Source organism: Neofelis nebulosa, chromosome X, assembly GCF_028018385.1.
Source record: "Neofelis nebulosa isolate mNeoNeb1 chromosome X, mNeoNeb1.pri, whole genome shotgun sequence".
In the NCBI taxonomy this organism is placed as follows: Eukaryota; Metazoa; Chordata; class Mammalia; order Carnivora; family Felidae; genus Neofelis; species Neofelis nebulosa.
In genome coordinates, this window is record NC_080800.1 from 1,924,601 (window position 1) to 1,939,822 (window position 15,222).

General features: G+C 50.5%; 1 protein-coding gene across 2 annotated transcripts in view; it reads right to left on the bottom strand.

Annotated features, from left to right (window-relative positions):
- Positions 1–3,039: 3,039 nt before the first annotated feature.
- MXRA5 (matrix remodeling associated 5) overlaps positions 3,040–15,222 on the bottom strand; it is a 31,136-nt gene continuing 18,953 nt past the window's right edge. For both annotated transcript variants that reach the window (XM_058714620.1, XM_058714619.1), the window contains exons 6-7: positions 9,682–10,582; positions 3,040–6,069 (exon numbers count right to left, since the gene is read on the bottom strand). In XM_058714620.1, coding sequence (XP_058570603.1) covers positions 4,161–6,069; positions 9,682–10,582 — 2,810 coding nt within the window. In that variant the 3' untranslated portion in view covers positions 3,040–4,160. The remainder of the gene's footprint in view (positions 6,070–9,681; positions 10,583–15,222) is intronic.

Genomic DNA, 15,222 nt, shown 5'->3' on the forward strand with positions numbered 1-15,222 from the left:
CTCTCCCAAGTCTGCAAACAGATCACAGGAGGTTAAATAGCATGTACCAAGGCTCTGATGTCTATACGGGCAGGGGCCCTGCAATATGGCAGAAAAGAGCACATTAGATTGCCCCACAGAGCGTTAACCCATAAGGAAATGCAGAAAGGACCATGGTATAGATTTGCCAAACCACCTGATGGATCTCAGCACTACACCAGCCACTTGTTCACCTCTACCTTGACACAGATTATAATTACAGGGCCTTCTTCTAAGATTCTGAATTAGCTAGACATATGGGTTGGTGTATTAGGTTGAATGATGGCCCCCAAAACATATGTCCACGTCCTAAACCCTGAAACCTATGAATGGACCTTATTTAGGAAAACAAGTTTTGAAGACATAATTAGGTAAAACATCTCTGGATGAGTTCATCCTAGATTACCCAAGTATACCCTAAATCTAATGGGAGGTGTCCTTATAAGGGACAAAAAAGGGGAGACACAGACACAGAGAATGGAGGTAGAGATGGGAGGGACGTGGCCAAAAGTCCAGGGATGCCTGGAGCCCCAGAAGCTGGAAAAGCTGGGAAGGATCTTCTCCTGGAGCCTCTGGAGGGAGCACAGCCCTGCCCTGCCTGGATCTCAGTGGTCCTGCCCCTCCTGGGTCTCAGTGGTCCTGCCCATCCTGGGTCTCCGTGGCCCTGCCCCTCCTGGATCTCAGTGGTCCTGGCCCACGTGGACCTCAGAAATAGCTCCCCAGAACTGGGAGAGCATAAATTTCAATTCCTTTAAGCCCTACCCATCCCCCTCCCAATTTGTGGTAATTTGCTATGGCAGCCCCAGGAAATGAACACACCAGGACATGAGGAATTTTTAATCTCCCCAGGTGATCACACCACAAAGCCAAGAAGGAAAGCCAGTGACTTCTCATGAAGTAACAAGTTTAAGTCTGTTAGGAAGGCTGAATAGCCAGACCCGTGGGATGCAGTTTCCTTTCCCAAAATATCAGGTCCTCCCGGAACCCAGAAACTCACCACACTGCCCATCTGTAGTTTGGTCTCACAGGATAAAAAGTGCAGAAAATTCCTCTGCAGGATGTAGCATCCTACACTTTCCATTTAGTAGCAGGAGAGAGGCTGGCCTCACCAGATCTAGAGTCCTGTCCAGCTTCATTGGAACGAGAGCTCTATTTGCAATTGGAAACCAAATTGCCCGGTTTGGGTTCTCTTTTCCAGTGGAACCCTGGGAGCAAAGAGGGACACCTATCTGCTAGCTAAGAGTTTTGCTCATGCACCCAGATTTACAAGCACACGTACCCAATGTTAGAAGTTTGTGGAGGGCGGGTGGGGGAGACCTTCTTTTAGTTAATGTATTATGTCGTTAATATAGTATTTACGAGTCATGAGAGAACGATATGTGGTGCCAATTAACAATCTGAAATCACACACATCCGTATTGTGGGGAAACGGACTTAAATGTGTTTACTCCTGGGGAAGAAGTCCATCTGACTCGCTCCAGCCATCCCTGTTATGACTTCCCATCATAAAAATGTCACTCACCCTTCCGTCTGATGTGGCCTTTGAGTCTCCTGGGTTCTGAAAGCTCTTTGAACCACCTGTAATGGTTCTGAATGTCTCAGGCTTGTGTCAAGCTGACCTGGGCAACTGTTTCCCATCCTTTGAGAAGACTGTGCATGGAGACCACCAAAGGCGTCTTTGTGCCATGCTATCTTGCCTCCGGCAGGACAGGGCAAGTCCTTAATGATGCGTGTGGAGCCCACCCGTGTGTCACCAATCTATTTATTTATCATCATCATCACCATCATCATCATCATCTTCCTCTTCATCATCTGTCCATCTATTTACCTATGTATTCTTTTCATCTTTGTCCTCCACCATATATCTGGCATCCATGGCAGTGGTTCTCAAGCAGGGGCAATCTTAGTGGGCACGTTTGCCAATATCTGGAGCCATCTTTTGGTTGTCACACCTGGATTGGCACGTGCTACCAGCACCTAGTGGGTGGAGAACAGGGACACTGCTCAACACCCTACAGTGCACAGGACACCCCACGCCAGAGAGTGGTGCACAGAGGGTCTCTCATCTGTCCCTCATTAACCCAAATGGGTACAGAGGTCGAGAAGCCCTCCTTTGGCTGAAGACTTGTCTACGGAGCATGAACTCTTGAGGCAAGACGTGTTTCCTGCACATGTGGTTCTCTCAGGGCCTGCCCTCGTATCCCGGACATGGTAAGGGCACTGCGAATATGTGTAAGCAAATAAATGGATTAATGAGGGACAGACGAGAGAACCTCTGTGCATCCCACAGGTCATGGAGAGCCAAGCACTGTTTTGCATCAGTGACTGCCATTCATTAAAGATTGGCAGCATTTCACTTGGTGTCAACGCTGAGAGTCATGTTCTTCCCAAATACTTATCTCGAGTTTTGTTTTTCCTCTTAGGGGAAACAGAAGAATGACAGTTTGGCATATTCGAGGAAGGCTGGGACATGTGCCCCAGATGTGTCTTTCCCAAAGAGAATTTCCTGAGCGATTGCAAAGGCACCACGTCCCCACCCCCCCGCCATTGTCTTGCTTCTTTTTTTTTTTTATTTCTTTAACCTTTATTCATTTCTGAGAGACAGAGAGAGAGGGAGTGTGAGCAGGGGAGGGGCAGAGAGACAGAGGGAGACACAGAATCTGAAGCAGGCTCCAGGCCCTGAGCTGTCAGCACAGAGCCAGATGTGGAGCTCAAACTCATGAACCAAGAGATCATGACCTCAGCCAAAGTCAGATAGATGGTCAACCGACTGAACCAACCAGGTGTCCCTGATTGTCTTGCTTTTTACTGAACCAGCACCCCCTGGGATGGAAGGGTCCCACCATACCTTCCTGTAAAATACATGCTTAGAGCCACTCAGTTTCCTTGCCTGTTAAACCCTTGCAGATAATAAAATAATTCCAATGTGCTGGATAAAGGCAGCTCTTTAAACACTGCTTTATACCCAAATTCACGTGAAATGCTCTTGCCCTGGAAAATAGGACTATTATCATTGCCTAGTTATTTGGAAAATATTATTTTATTATCAAATGTACATTATATTGACCTTAAAAATACAGTAAAGCAGTCATGGGGATAACATGTCTCCTATTTTCCATGAGCACACACCGACAGGGCGTTGCATGAGGGAGACACCTTTCCGGGCTTTTCCAGGAGGCTCTGGATTCATTGTTCAGGGACACGGCTTAGCTCTCTCCTACCCTCTCCTTCCCCCTCCCCGACTTCAGCTCTCAAGATAAATCCACAAACGAGGAAATCCAATCTCCCAGCCTCCCACACTGTAGGGTTGCTGGGGAAGGTAATATAATCACGGTTACTGAATGTGCTCAAGGAGGTTTGGAGGCTATTTTTTTTCAATTGTATTTCCATGCCTGCTCTCATGTATCCAAGTCTTGTAAAGACCAATAATTTATTATTTTTAATGAGACAGAAAGTGTTCCTTTCTTTCTAGCCTCATCGTCTGATTGGAAAGAAAATATAAAAAAAGTCTTTAGGTAAGACCTTATATAAAAAGTGAGTTCCAGGGAGAAAGTGAGTCCAATATATAAAAAGTGAGTCCCATATAAAATGGTAGCCATATTGCATGAAACTTGTACATTACAAAGACATCAGTCACTGTGCTTCTAAGCCCTTCTTGGGCAAGCTGGAGTTCTAAAGTGACAGGACATAAGTGAAAGATGGGTAGTCATCGTAGAACATTCTATCATGTTAAGACTGCAGCAGGTTAACTAGGGGATGCATCTTCAACGGGGTAGCAAGGCACCGGCAATCTCTATGGTTTATTTTCAGGGAGTTCTCCTTACGTCTGCTACAGACGCCCAGTAAGGCATTGGCGTGGTGTGTGCAAGTCAGCTCCTGCGAGCACACGACATCCCATAAACATGAATGAAAGTCCCTGGAGAAGCCAAACCATGGTTCTCGTGTTTGCCCTGCTTCCTTTTGCCGACAAGCGTAGGTCAAAGTCAACATGAACCTGAAACCCAGACGGGGGCTCCCATGCACCGTGACAGATCCGTTAAGAGTCCTGACCATCTGACTGAGGCGGCTTTCCTTACAAATGAGGCTTTGTTCTAACTTGCCAAGCAGTGGCTGTGTGGAGTCCACATTCTGGGGGAGGCATTTCAGTAGACGTGGATATAAGTAGTTTTCGAGTCAGTGCCTAGGATGTTTTTTGCAGTGCACTTGTAGAAACCCGCGTCTCTGTGTGTGGCCTGCTGGATGGTCAGTGAGCCCTGGGGGTGAAGGAATCTGTTCCCATAGAGACGGGCCTGCGCCCCGGCGGTCAGGTGCGACTTGTCCGGCAGGTCCCAGGTGATCTCGGCCTTGGGAATCCCCATGGCCATACAGTTTATCTTGATGGTGTTCCCGGGCCGCGTGTAGATGACGGGGGTTGGCTCACTGGTGATGCGGGGCGGGTAAGCGATCACGATAACTGGAAAGTTCATGACGGAAGGGCCATACTCCGTATCCACCTTGCACACGTAGGTTCCCCTGTCGAAGACGGAGGCGTCGTGCACCGTGAGGGTGCCGTTTTCCCAGAGGGAAAAGCGCCCCCGTGTTTGGGGGCCCTCCAACAGCATGGTGTTGGGGAGCGTCCAAGAGAGGCGAGCTGGCCGGCCCCCCGGAGGGGTGCAGTGCAGCTGCAAGGTCTCCCCGTTGATGATGCTCACCAGATTGTGATACTGGTTGCTGATCTCGGGTTTCAGTCCCACCTTCAGAGAGACCAGCCTCTCCGTGTAGCCGGCCGAGTTGCGGGCCACGCAGCGGTAGGCCCCCGCGTCCACGGAGGAGAGGCCACTGATGTGCAACATGCCGTCACCCTTATGGTAGAATCTCTGCAGCTGTTGGCCGCTCTGGAGCTCTGTCCCATTGGGAAGGACCCACAGCAGGGTGGGCGTCGGGGTCCCTGCGGCCGAGCAGTTGAGACTGATGGTGTGGCCAGCCATGGCTGTGATCTTCTCGCTGACCGGGTCGTGGAAGATGGGCTTCTCCACGGGGTCCAAGACCGTGAGCTGGACAATCAACCTGGCTTCCCCTCCCTCGTTGCGGCCGATGCACGCCAGCTGCACGGAGTCGCTCTTCCTGAGACTCCTGATGTCCAGCGTGCCGTTGCGATGGATGGTGATCCGGTTCCCATAGTAAGGGGCCGGCAGAACCACGCCCTCGGGAAAGGCCCACAAGACCCTCGGAGTGGGGATGCCTTCCGCCTGGCAGTCAATGAGTTTGCGACTCCCCCCGGCCGCGATCTCCCGCACCGTGGTGATGGCGTTGGGGTTCCCGTTGATGGTGGGCGACCGGACGTTGACGTGGATCCAGACCGTTTTCCGGTCCTCCCCGGCACTGTTCCTGACCACGCAGGTGTAATTGCCGCTGTCTGAGCGCTGGGCTTTCTGGATGAGAAGAGTGCCATCCTGGTATATGTGGTACTTATCGGAGGAGGCGGGGATCAGCCTGTTGGCTGGAGAGAGCCACGTCACCCTGGGCGTGGGCTCCCCTTTGGCCTCGCACGCCACGGTGACCACGTCGCCATAGGGCACCTGAACCACGGCGTACGTCTTGTTCCGGATGGCGGCGGGCTCGGTCACCACCTTCACTCGCACCGTCATCTCATCCTTCCCAACCTGGTTTTCGGCAAAGCAGGTGTAATCCCCTTCCTCCCGCATGCCGACATCGTTGAAGTAGAGGGTCCCGTTGTTGAAAACCACGTAGCGCTTGGTGCGGCCACCGCCGTCGTCAGACTGCATGAAGGAGTTGACCAGGCTGCCATCCGGGAGGCTCCAGGAGATCTCGGGGTTGGGAAGCCCGGTAGCCACACAGTCCACTTTCAGGTCACCCCCGTAGAAGACCTTGTGGTCATTCTCCTCCTTGTGCTCGATCTTGGCCGGTCTCATGACCACATTCACCTTGAGCACGACAAAGTCATCGCCAACCTTATTCCGGGCAACACACAGGTAATCCCCCGCATCCTTGTCCGTGACAGACTTCACCACCAGGGTCCCGTTGGCAAACACCTTGATTCTGGTGTCAAAGCTGGCCGAGGGGGACAAAAAGGACAGGGATGTCAGTCTCCCATATGCTCTATCCTGGCTTTAGGTCACCAGAATGAAAGGAAAACATGTGGTCTGGGGAACTTTCTGGGCACACGGCCGCGGCTGCAAAATGTCACGTGGTTTTTGCAGCCGGCAGGGGACTGCGTTCACAGGCGGAAATGATTGATTTGCCACAAATAAGAACTCTGACTCGGTAGAGCCTGACCTTTGGCTGGCCTGGCCACTGATCCCAGGATGTGCAATGCAGTCAAGGACTTGTGCCCAGTTAGACTGGGTGGGTATTCACTGCGTATTTGCAGGGAGGTCAGGGCAGAGCTTACGGTAGTGATAAAAGAAGCTACAGCCATGGAGAGAATGAATCTGTGTTAACCCAAATGAAGAGGCAGAGTTCTTCCCGAATAAAATGCTTCGGATGTAATTTCTACTCTTGACTATTCTATATTATACTATATCCCATTATGAGGCAAGGAGCTGCAAATTGGCCAGTCTATGCATTGAGTAATTGGAGGTATTCCCACAATAACAAGTGGAAAGATCTGGGAGATTCTTCCTCAAAAAGTGTCCAGATTGAAAATTTGCAATTACACATAATTTACCATGGTGGTATCAGGAGAGGAGGGGTTGAGTTTGAACCCATAAATATATCCTAAATTTTGCATTATTCGGACAGCGTGTCTGGAACTGTGTTGTACAGTTACCAAGAAAAGAGAAGAATGGGAAAGAAGAAAAAAAAAAAGAGAAGAAAAGAAGAGAAAAGAAAAGAAGAGAAAAGAAGAGAAAACACAAAACCAAACAGAGTCTGCCTACGGTTGAGTCAACCTGACTATTGTTAATAAAATACAAACAACAACTAACAATGAGCAAATACACCGTTTGGTTGGCCGCAAGTGTGAATCAGGCCAATGTGAGTCAGTAGAGAGGAGGAGACAAACATATCTCAATGTGCCTTAAGAGTTTAGAATCCAAAACTCTGTGCAGTACCTCATGTCTGCCAGCTTTTCGAAACTTCGGAGTGGTGATTCCCAGCCTTGGTCATAACCACAATCATCTGGGCAACCCAGAAACATATACATGCCTACGCATCACAGGGGATCGGGAGTCAAGAAAAGCTGTGATATCTGTATTTTTAAATAGTCCCAATGTGTATGCGAGCCAAAGAGCCTGCTCTTTGATAAAACTCACATGGGTTGTTTAATTACACTCTACTAAGAATGCAATTAGTCAGAGTTTCGTACTAATGAAGATGCCAAGACAGTGATTTATGATTTATAGGGACATACTAGCAGAGTGGCTCATATTCGTCCTGGGACCACATTCTTTAACTGCACGTTCATTCAGTACATCTGCCCAGCTGGGAGATAGTCCAGGGAAAACTGGGTGCATGGTATTCTGGAAGGAGAGTGCAAGGTTCACCAGGCACCACCCCGCCATCTAAAGTTCACATTCAGGCTTCGAGAAAGCGTGTTCGCCCTTTCCCTGCATTGGAAAGAAACTGGAGAGGCCAGGCACAGCTGCCCTGAGGCCCTGGGTGCTGGCTTCCCTCCTCACGTGCTGCGGTGGGACCCACGTCCACATGCATTCCTGCCTGAGCTGCTAGGCTGTGGATGCTGAGGACGCGCTGTGAGCCAGGGTTTCTAAACCACGGCACCACTGATGTTTCCTTGATTTCATTTTGGCAACCATTGTCTCTTTGCTCTGTATCTTGAGATGCTTCCTGAAGAGACATTGGCTCTTCTGGATGTAGCCCACGGTATCTCAGACTCAGCACGGCTGACATCTGGGAGGGGTGGCTTTCTGGGGTGGGGTGTCCTGAGCACTGTAGGGTGTTGAGCTGTGTCCCTGGTCTTCACCCACCCAATGCCACTAGCAGCCTCCCCTCTAGTGTGATAACCAAATATGTCCCCAGGCATTTATGGGTGTTCCCTGGGGGAATAATCTGTCTAGCTGAAAACCACAACAGATAGCTCGTGGATGGATGGATGGATGGATGGATGGATGGATAGATAGATAAGTACATAGATGATAGACAGATAGATAGATATAGATGATAGATAAATAGATACATACATACATACATACATACATAGCTGATGGATAGATGGATGGATGGATGGATAGATACATGGATATAGATGATAGATAAATACATACATACATAGCTGATGGATAGATGGATGGATGGATAGATAGATAGATACATGGATATAGATGATAGATACATACATACATAGCTGATGGATAGATAGATAGCTGATGGATAGATGGATAGATAGACCAATAATAGATATATAGATAGATAGATAGATAGATAGATAAGTGGACAGATGGATGGATGGATAGACAGATAGATACATGGATATAGATGATAGATACATATATAAGTGATGGATAGATAGATAGCTGACAGATGGATGGATGGATGGATCGATCAAAGATAGATAGATAGATATAGATGACAGATAGATATGTACATACATGCTTACATAGCTGATGGATAGATAGCTGATGGATGGATGGAGAGATGGATGGATGGATAGATATATAGATGATTGATGGATAGATAGATAGCTGATAGATGGACAGATGGATGGATAGATACAGATGATAGATATAGATGATAGAGACATACATGCATACATACCTAATCGATAGATAGCTGATGGATGGATGGATACACCGATGATAGATAGATAGATCGATAAATAGATGATGGATAGATAGATAGGTGATGGATGGATACATCATTGATACATGATAGATGGATAGATAGATAGATAGATGATAGACGGACACATAGATGATAGAAGAATGGTCTTTCATGCTAGGTTAGTGTCTCAGCCTGGGCACTACTGAGATCCGTGGCTGGATGACTACCTGGAATGGGGTGTCCTGGGCAGTGTAGGGTGATTACCAGTGGCATCGTCACTTCCTGATTCCTATCAATCAAAAAGTCTGTCAATATTGCCAAATGTTCCCTGGGGCCAAAGCCGCCTACAGGGGAGAACCAGTGATCTAGGTACATCTGGGAACTTAAGGCACTGGATGAGACCGTGACTCTCTTTGCAGCCAAAAGAAATGTTTGGAATATTCCAACATGGTGCCCTATTCATGTCTTTAACTTCTTCTGTGTTCACGGCCTTTCTCTTCTGCTAAGGCCACTTTCTCCTAAGACCTGAAGCTTCTTGTGTGTGTTGGGTCAAAATCGTACAACCTAGGGGACTACAGGCAATATTATCCCTGTAAATACAGTCCATATATAATCATTAAAACAGAAGTTATTGGTTCATTTTTTTTTCCCTTGGGAGGGGGGAACAGGAAAGGAGAAGGAGAAAGGCAGATGTTCCTTCCACATCCCACTTTCCAAAGACAAAAACTCACTGTGCAAAGAAAGAAATGCCCGCTCCCTGCGCGGAGCACACGCAGGGATCCAGGTGCGAGCATCTTTGTCCCGACACGGAGTCACTTCCCTCCCCATCTGACCCCAAGGAGAGGGCTCCCGCGATGGCTCCAGGGCGGATGCAGGAGGGGACCCCAGCGCCCAGAGGGGAGGCAGGCCCCCGGAGCGCAGCGGGAGGCAGGAGCGAGCACGTACCTGAACAGCGAGTCCATCATGCGCTTGGACGGCAGGCGCCAGAGGATGCGAGGCCAGGGGTCCCCGGACGCGCTGCAGTCCAGGCGGAGGGTCGCGCCGTAGCGCACGTCGGTGCTCTGCGGAGAAGTCCCGGTGATGCGCGCGTTGGCCGCCGCGCGCTGCACTGTCAGCTGCACGACCCTGCGCGCAGATCCCACCACGTTGGCGGCCACGCACTCGTAGCGGCCGCTGTCCTTGGGCGCCAGGTTGCGGATGTAGAGCGTGCCGTTGGGGAAGACGAACAGGTTCCCGTTGATGAACTGCGACGGCCGGATCTGCGTCCCGTCCCACAGCACCCAGCGCACGCTGGGCAGGGGCGCGGCCTTGGCCGTGCAGTGGATGTGGATGCTGAGCCCCGGGGGCAGCGAGATGTTCTCCAGCTTCTCCTGGTGGATGACGGGTGGCAGGGCCGCCACGTGCAGCCGGATGGCCAGGCTGTCCGCGCCCGCCGCGTTGCTGGCCACGCACTTGTAGACGCCTCTGTCCGAGAAAGAGGCCTCTTTGATGGACAGGGTCCTGTTTTCGTGCAGCGTGACCCTGCCCTCCACGGGGGACACGGTGTGCCACACCCTCCTGTCCGGGAAAATCCAGGAGATTTGGGGCGCCGGGGTTCCCTTGGCCAGACACTCCATGGCAATGGTGTCTCCCAGGTACACGGTGACGTCTTGGTAGTGGGAGGCTAGGATTTGGGGCTGCTGCACGGTGACAGACAGCAGGACCACCATCCTGTCCGCCCCGTGTAGGTTCTTGGCCGTGCACATGTACTGGCCACGGTCCTGCACCTGTACCTTCCGGATGACAAAGGTGCCGTTCTGCAAGACCTCGAACCGCTGGAGCCTGGTGTTGGGGGTCATCGGGGCACCTGGGAGTCAAAACAGGTACAATCAGCTTCCAGGCAAACACACCCTCTCCGCACAAGCCAGGGAGGACGATTCCTCGTTAAGGAGCTGAATCAATCCTTCTCTTCGTGTCCGGACCCGCAGAAGCGAAGACCAGCCCCCAGCTCCACCACGGAGACGACAGAACGTTCAGGGTCACCATTTCTGGCTCGTATGCCGACCCCAGAATCGAGGGATATGCCACCTTCGGGCGAAGAGCAGCCAGCATGGGTTTGGAGGGCTTTCTGGAAGCTTCTATGAGATCCACCCCCCCACACCCCACCCCTGGCACCGGGGAATTTCCTTGTCACTTCTGCTACTAGAGACACAGGTGCGGAGGCTGACCGCCCCCCCCCCCCCCCCCCCCCCCGCCGGCCTGTGTGTGGCCAGGCTCCCGAGTCCAACGTGAGCGACATTGAGCTGGTCCCTCTCTGCCATGTCTGACGGACTTGGGTGCTAACTCCTGCTTCCACACGGAGTCGAGAGCCCTCCCCGCACTGCAGTCTGGGGGCGTGCTTCTCTCTCTCCTCACCCTCTCCTCCCCATGGTTTTTTAAAATATTTTTTAATGTTGATTTATTTTTTGAGAGAGAGACAGAGTGCGAGTGGGGGAGGGGCAGAGAGAGAGGGAGACACAGAATTGGAAGCGGGGTCCAGACTCCGAGGTGTCAGCACAGAGCCTGACGCGGGGCTGGAACTCACAGACCGTGAGACCACGACCTGAGCTGAAATCAGGAGTCGGACAGACGCTTAACAGCCCCAACTACCTACCCAGGTGCCCCAACCAAATGGTAAAATCTCTACGAGGAAGTTTGTAAACTTTAAATTTTGCTTTCTTTCTCTTTCTTTCTTTCTTTCTTTCTTTCTTTCTTTCTTTCTTCTTTCTTTCTCTTTCTTTTCCTTCCTTCCTTCCTCTTTCTTTCTTTCTTTTCCTTCTTTCCTTCCTTCCTCTTTCTTTCTCTTTCTTTCTTTTCCTTCCTTCCTTCCTCTTTCTTTCTTTCTTTCTTTCTTTTTCTTTCTTTCTTTCTTTCTTTCTTTCTTCTTTCTTTCTCTTTCTTTTCCTTCCTTCCTTCCTCTTTCTTTCTCTTCCTTCCTTCCTTCCTTCCTTCCTTCCTTCCTTCCTTCCTCTTTCTTTCTTTCTTTCTTTCTTTCTTTCTTCTTTCTTTCTCTTTCTTTTCCTTCCTTCCTTCCTCTTTCTTTCTTTCTTTTCCTTCTTTCCTTCCTTCCTCTTTCTTTCTCTTTCTTTCTTTTCCTTCCTTCCTTCCTCTTTCTTTCTTTCTTTCTTTTTCTTTCTTTCTTTCTTTCTTTCTTTCTTTCTTTCTTCTTTCTTTCTCTTTCTTTTCCTTCCTTCCTTCCTCTTTCTTTCTTTCTTTTCCTTCCTTCCTTCCTTCCTTCCTTCCTTCCTTCCTCTTTCTTTCTTTCTTTCTTTCTTTCTTTCTTTCTTTCTCTTTCCTTCTTTTCCTTCCTTCCTTCCTTCCTCTTTCTTTCTTTCTTTCTTTCTTTCTTTCTTTCTCTTTCCTTCTTTTCCTTCCTTCCTTCCTTCCTCTTTCTTTCTCTTTCTTTCTTTTCCTTCCTTCCTTCCTCTTTCTTTCTTTCTTTCTTTCTTTCTTCTTTCTTTCTCTTTCTTTTCCTTCCTTCCTCTTTCTTTCTTTCTTTTCGTTCCTTCCTTCCTTCCTTCCTCTTTCTTTCTTTCTTTCTTTCTTTCTTTCTTTCTTTCTTTCTTTCTTTCTCTTTCCTTCTTTTCCTTCCTTCCTTCCTTCCTCTTTCTTTCTTTCTTTCTTTCTTTCTTTCTTCTTTCTTTTCCTTCCTTCCCTCCTTCCTTCCTCCCTCCCTCCCTCTTTCTCTTTCTTTCTTTCTTTCTTTCTTTGTTTCTTTCTTTCTTTTCCTTCCTTCCTCTCTTTCTTTCTGTCTTCTCTTTTTTTAACATTTATTTATTTTTGACACAGAGTGACAGAGCACAAGCAGGGGAGGGGCAGAGAGAGGGAGACACAGAACGTGAAGCAGGCTCTAGGCTCTGAGCTGTCACCACGCTTAGGATGTGTTAGCAACTAGGCTTTTCTGATGCTTTCACATCTAGGTTTTGCTGACCCTGGAGGGACCCCAGGCCCCTCCCAGAACTAGCCGGTCCCAGAGTTAGCAAGCAATTCACCTTTTAAATGCAAACTAATAGGGGCGCCTGGGTGACTGTGTCCCTCAAGTGACTGAATGTTGATTTCAGCTCAGGTCACGACCTCAGGGTTCATCAGTTTGAGCTCAGCCTCAGGCTCTGTGCCTGGAGCCGCTTCGATTCCGTGTCTCCCTCTCTCTTTGCCCCTCCCCTGCTCACACGCTCTCTCTCTCTCTCTCTCTCTGCCTGTCTGAAAAATAAAATAAATATTTTTTAAAAAGAAGTATGCATTAGAAGTAGATCACCACTCTCAAAAATAAATAAATAAACAGTAAATAAATAAATGCAAGGATGCCTGGGTGGCTCAGTCGGTTAAACGTCCGACTTTGGCTCAGGTCATGATCTCACGGTTCGTGGTTTCGAGCCCCGCGTCTGGCTCTGTGCTGACAGCTCAGAGCCTGGAGCCTGTTTCGGATTCTGTGTCTGTCTCCCTCTCTACCCCCTCCCACTCACCTCCCTCTCTCTCTCCCTGTCTCTCTCAAAAATAAATGAACATTAAAAAATTACAAATAAATAAAAATAAACCACCCAATCCAGAGCCCATACCCCAACCCCCTTGTGTATGGGGCTCTCCCGTTCCCAGGCCACCGCTCACCTGCTGGAAGCTTCCCAGGGCGGGACCACACATTCGGGAAGCCCCTAGACCCCAGAGCCCAATGGTGCGATTCAAGCCAGCCAGCCCTAAGCCTCCTTGCACAAACTCCAGTAAAGGCTCCCATCCATGTTTCCCTGACCCCTTCTGCCTGCTGACGGACCCTGGCCCCTCCCTGCGTGGTCCCCTCTTATTGCAAAACACACTGTCTTCAACGGTCGTCCTTCCCTGAGGTCGTGGCCTCACGATTTCTGAAGAATACCAAATCCCATGTATACAAAACGAAAAGTCCTGGCGAGCCCTGAGTTCTGGCATTCTCCTCGCCTCCCACACAGCTGGGCTCCTGGATCCCGCCTGCACCCACGGCTCCCTGTGCGCATGTGTGTCTAGTGAGGGGGGCCCGGTCCGGGGGGTGATCTGCTCTCACGTGAGGCACGAAGATTCTACGGGTTAATACAAATACGTTTTGCCGGGAGAGAAAAACAGGCACGATGCTTTCGGGATGAAAAGCCCTGTACTTCGAGCAACATCCCTCCTTAGATCATTACGCAAACATATGACATCAATGTTGAGCGGATCAAAGAGGTCCTTAATTCCCCTGTGCGCGGAGCCTCTGCTGAACTTCAGAAGGTTTCCAAAACGCTGGTGAGATAAACCTAAGCGAGGAATGAATAGCTCCCTCCAGTGCGATTGCCATCAGCATAAATCATTCCTGTATCATCAAAATGGACAGAGGAAGAAAAAAACCCCTCTGATCAGAATCCAGGCCTGAAGGACACAGCCGCGTTGAGAGAGAAAGACAGGAAAGGGGAAGCGATGGGCCGTTCGTGGTGTCTCGTCAGATGTTCCCTTCCTCCGTCACCTGGAAACTGTTTTGCCGTCCAGATGAAGTGGATGCTCATCCTTACAAAGCCGAGAGCTCTTTGGGCATCCCAGCATTCCCAGCATGCACCCTTGTGCTGGGCTGAATTGCGTCCCCTCCCCAACTTGTACGTTGAAGAAGCATCCCTAGGATCTCAGGACAGGACTGTCTGGCGATGGGGTCTTTCAGGAGATAATTATGGCAACATGAGGTCGTTGGGGTGCATTGTATTCGGGGAAGGCGTGTGTCCGAACAGGGACAGGGAATGATGAGGACACAGACCCACACAGAGGGATGACCATGTGAGGACACAGGGAGAAGACAGGGTCTACAAGCCAAGCAGACAGGACAGAGGAGGAACTAGCCTCAGCCCCGCCTGGATCTCAGCCCCCCAGCCTCAGCCCTGCCTGATCTCAGACCCCAGTCTCAGCCCTGCCTGAATGTCAGCCTCCTCGACTCCACCCTGCCTGGATGTCAGACTCTTGGCCTCAGCCTTGCCTGGATCTCAGACTCCCAGCCTCAGCCCTGCCTGGACCTCAGACACCCAGCCTCAGCCCTGCCTGGATCTCAGACTCCCAGCCTCAACCCTGCTTGGACCTCAGACCCCCAGACTCAGCCCTACCCAGACCTCAGCCCCCAAGCTCAGCCCCTCCTGGACCTCAGACCCCCAGCCTCAGCCCGCCTGGGTCTAAGACTCCCAGCCTCTGCCCTGCCTGGACCTCAGAGTCCCAGCCTCAGCCCTGCCTGGAACTCAGCCTCCCAGCCTCGGCCCTGCCTGGATCTCAGACCCCCAGCCTCAGCCTACCTGGAACTCAGCCTCCCAGCCTCAGCCCTGCCTGGAACTCAGACTCTCAGCCTCAGCCCTGCCTGGACCTCAGACCCCCAGCCTCAGCCCTGCCTGGACCTCAGACCCCCAGACTCAGCCCTACCCAGACCTCAGCCCCCAAGCTCAGCCCCTCCTGGACCTCAGACCCCCAGCCTCAGCCCGCCTGGGTCTAAGACTC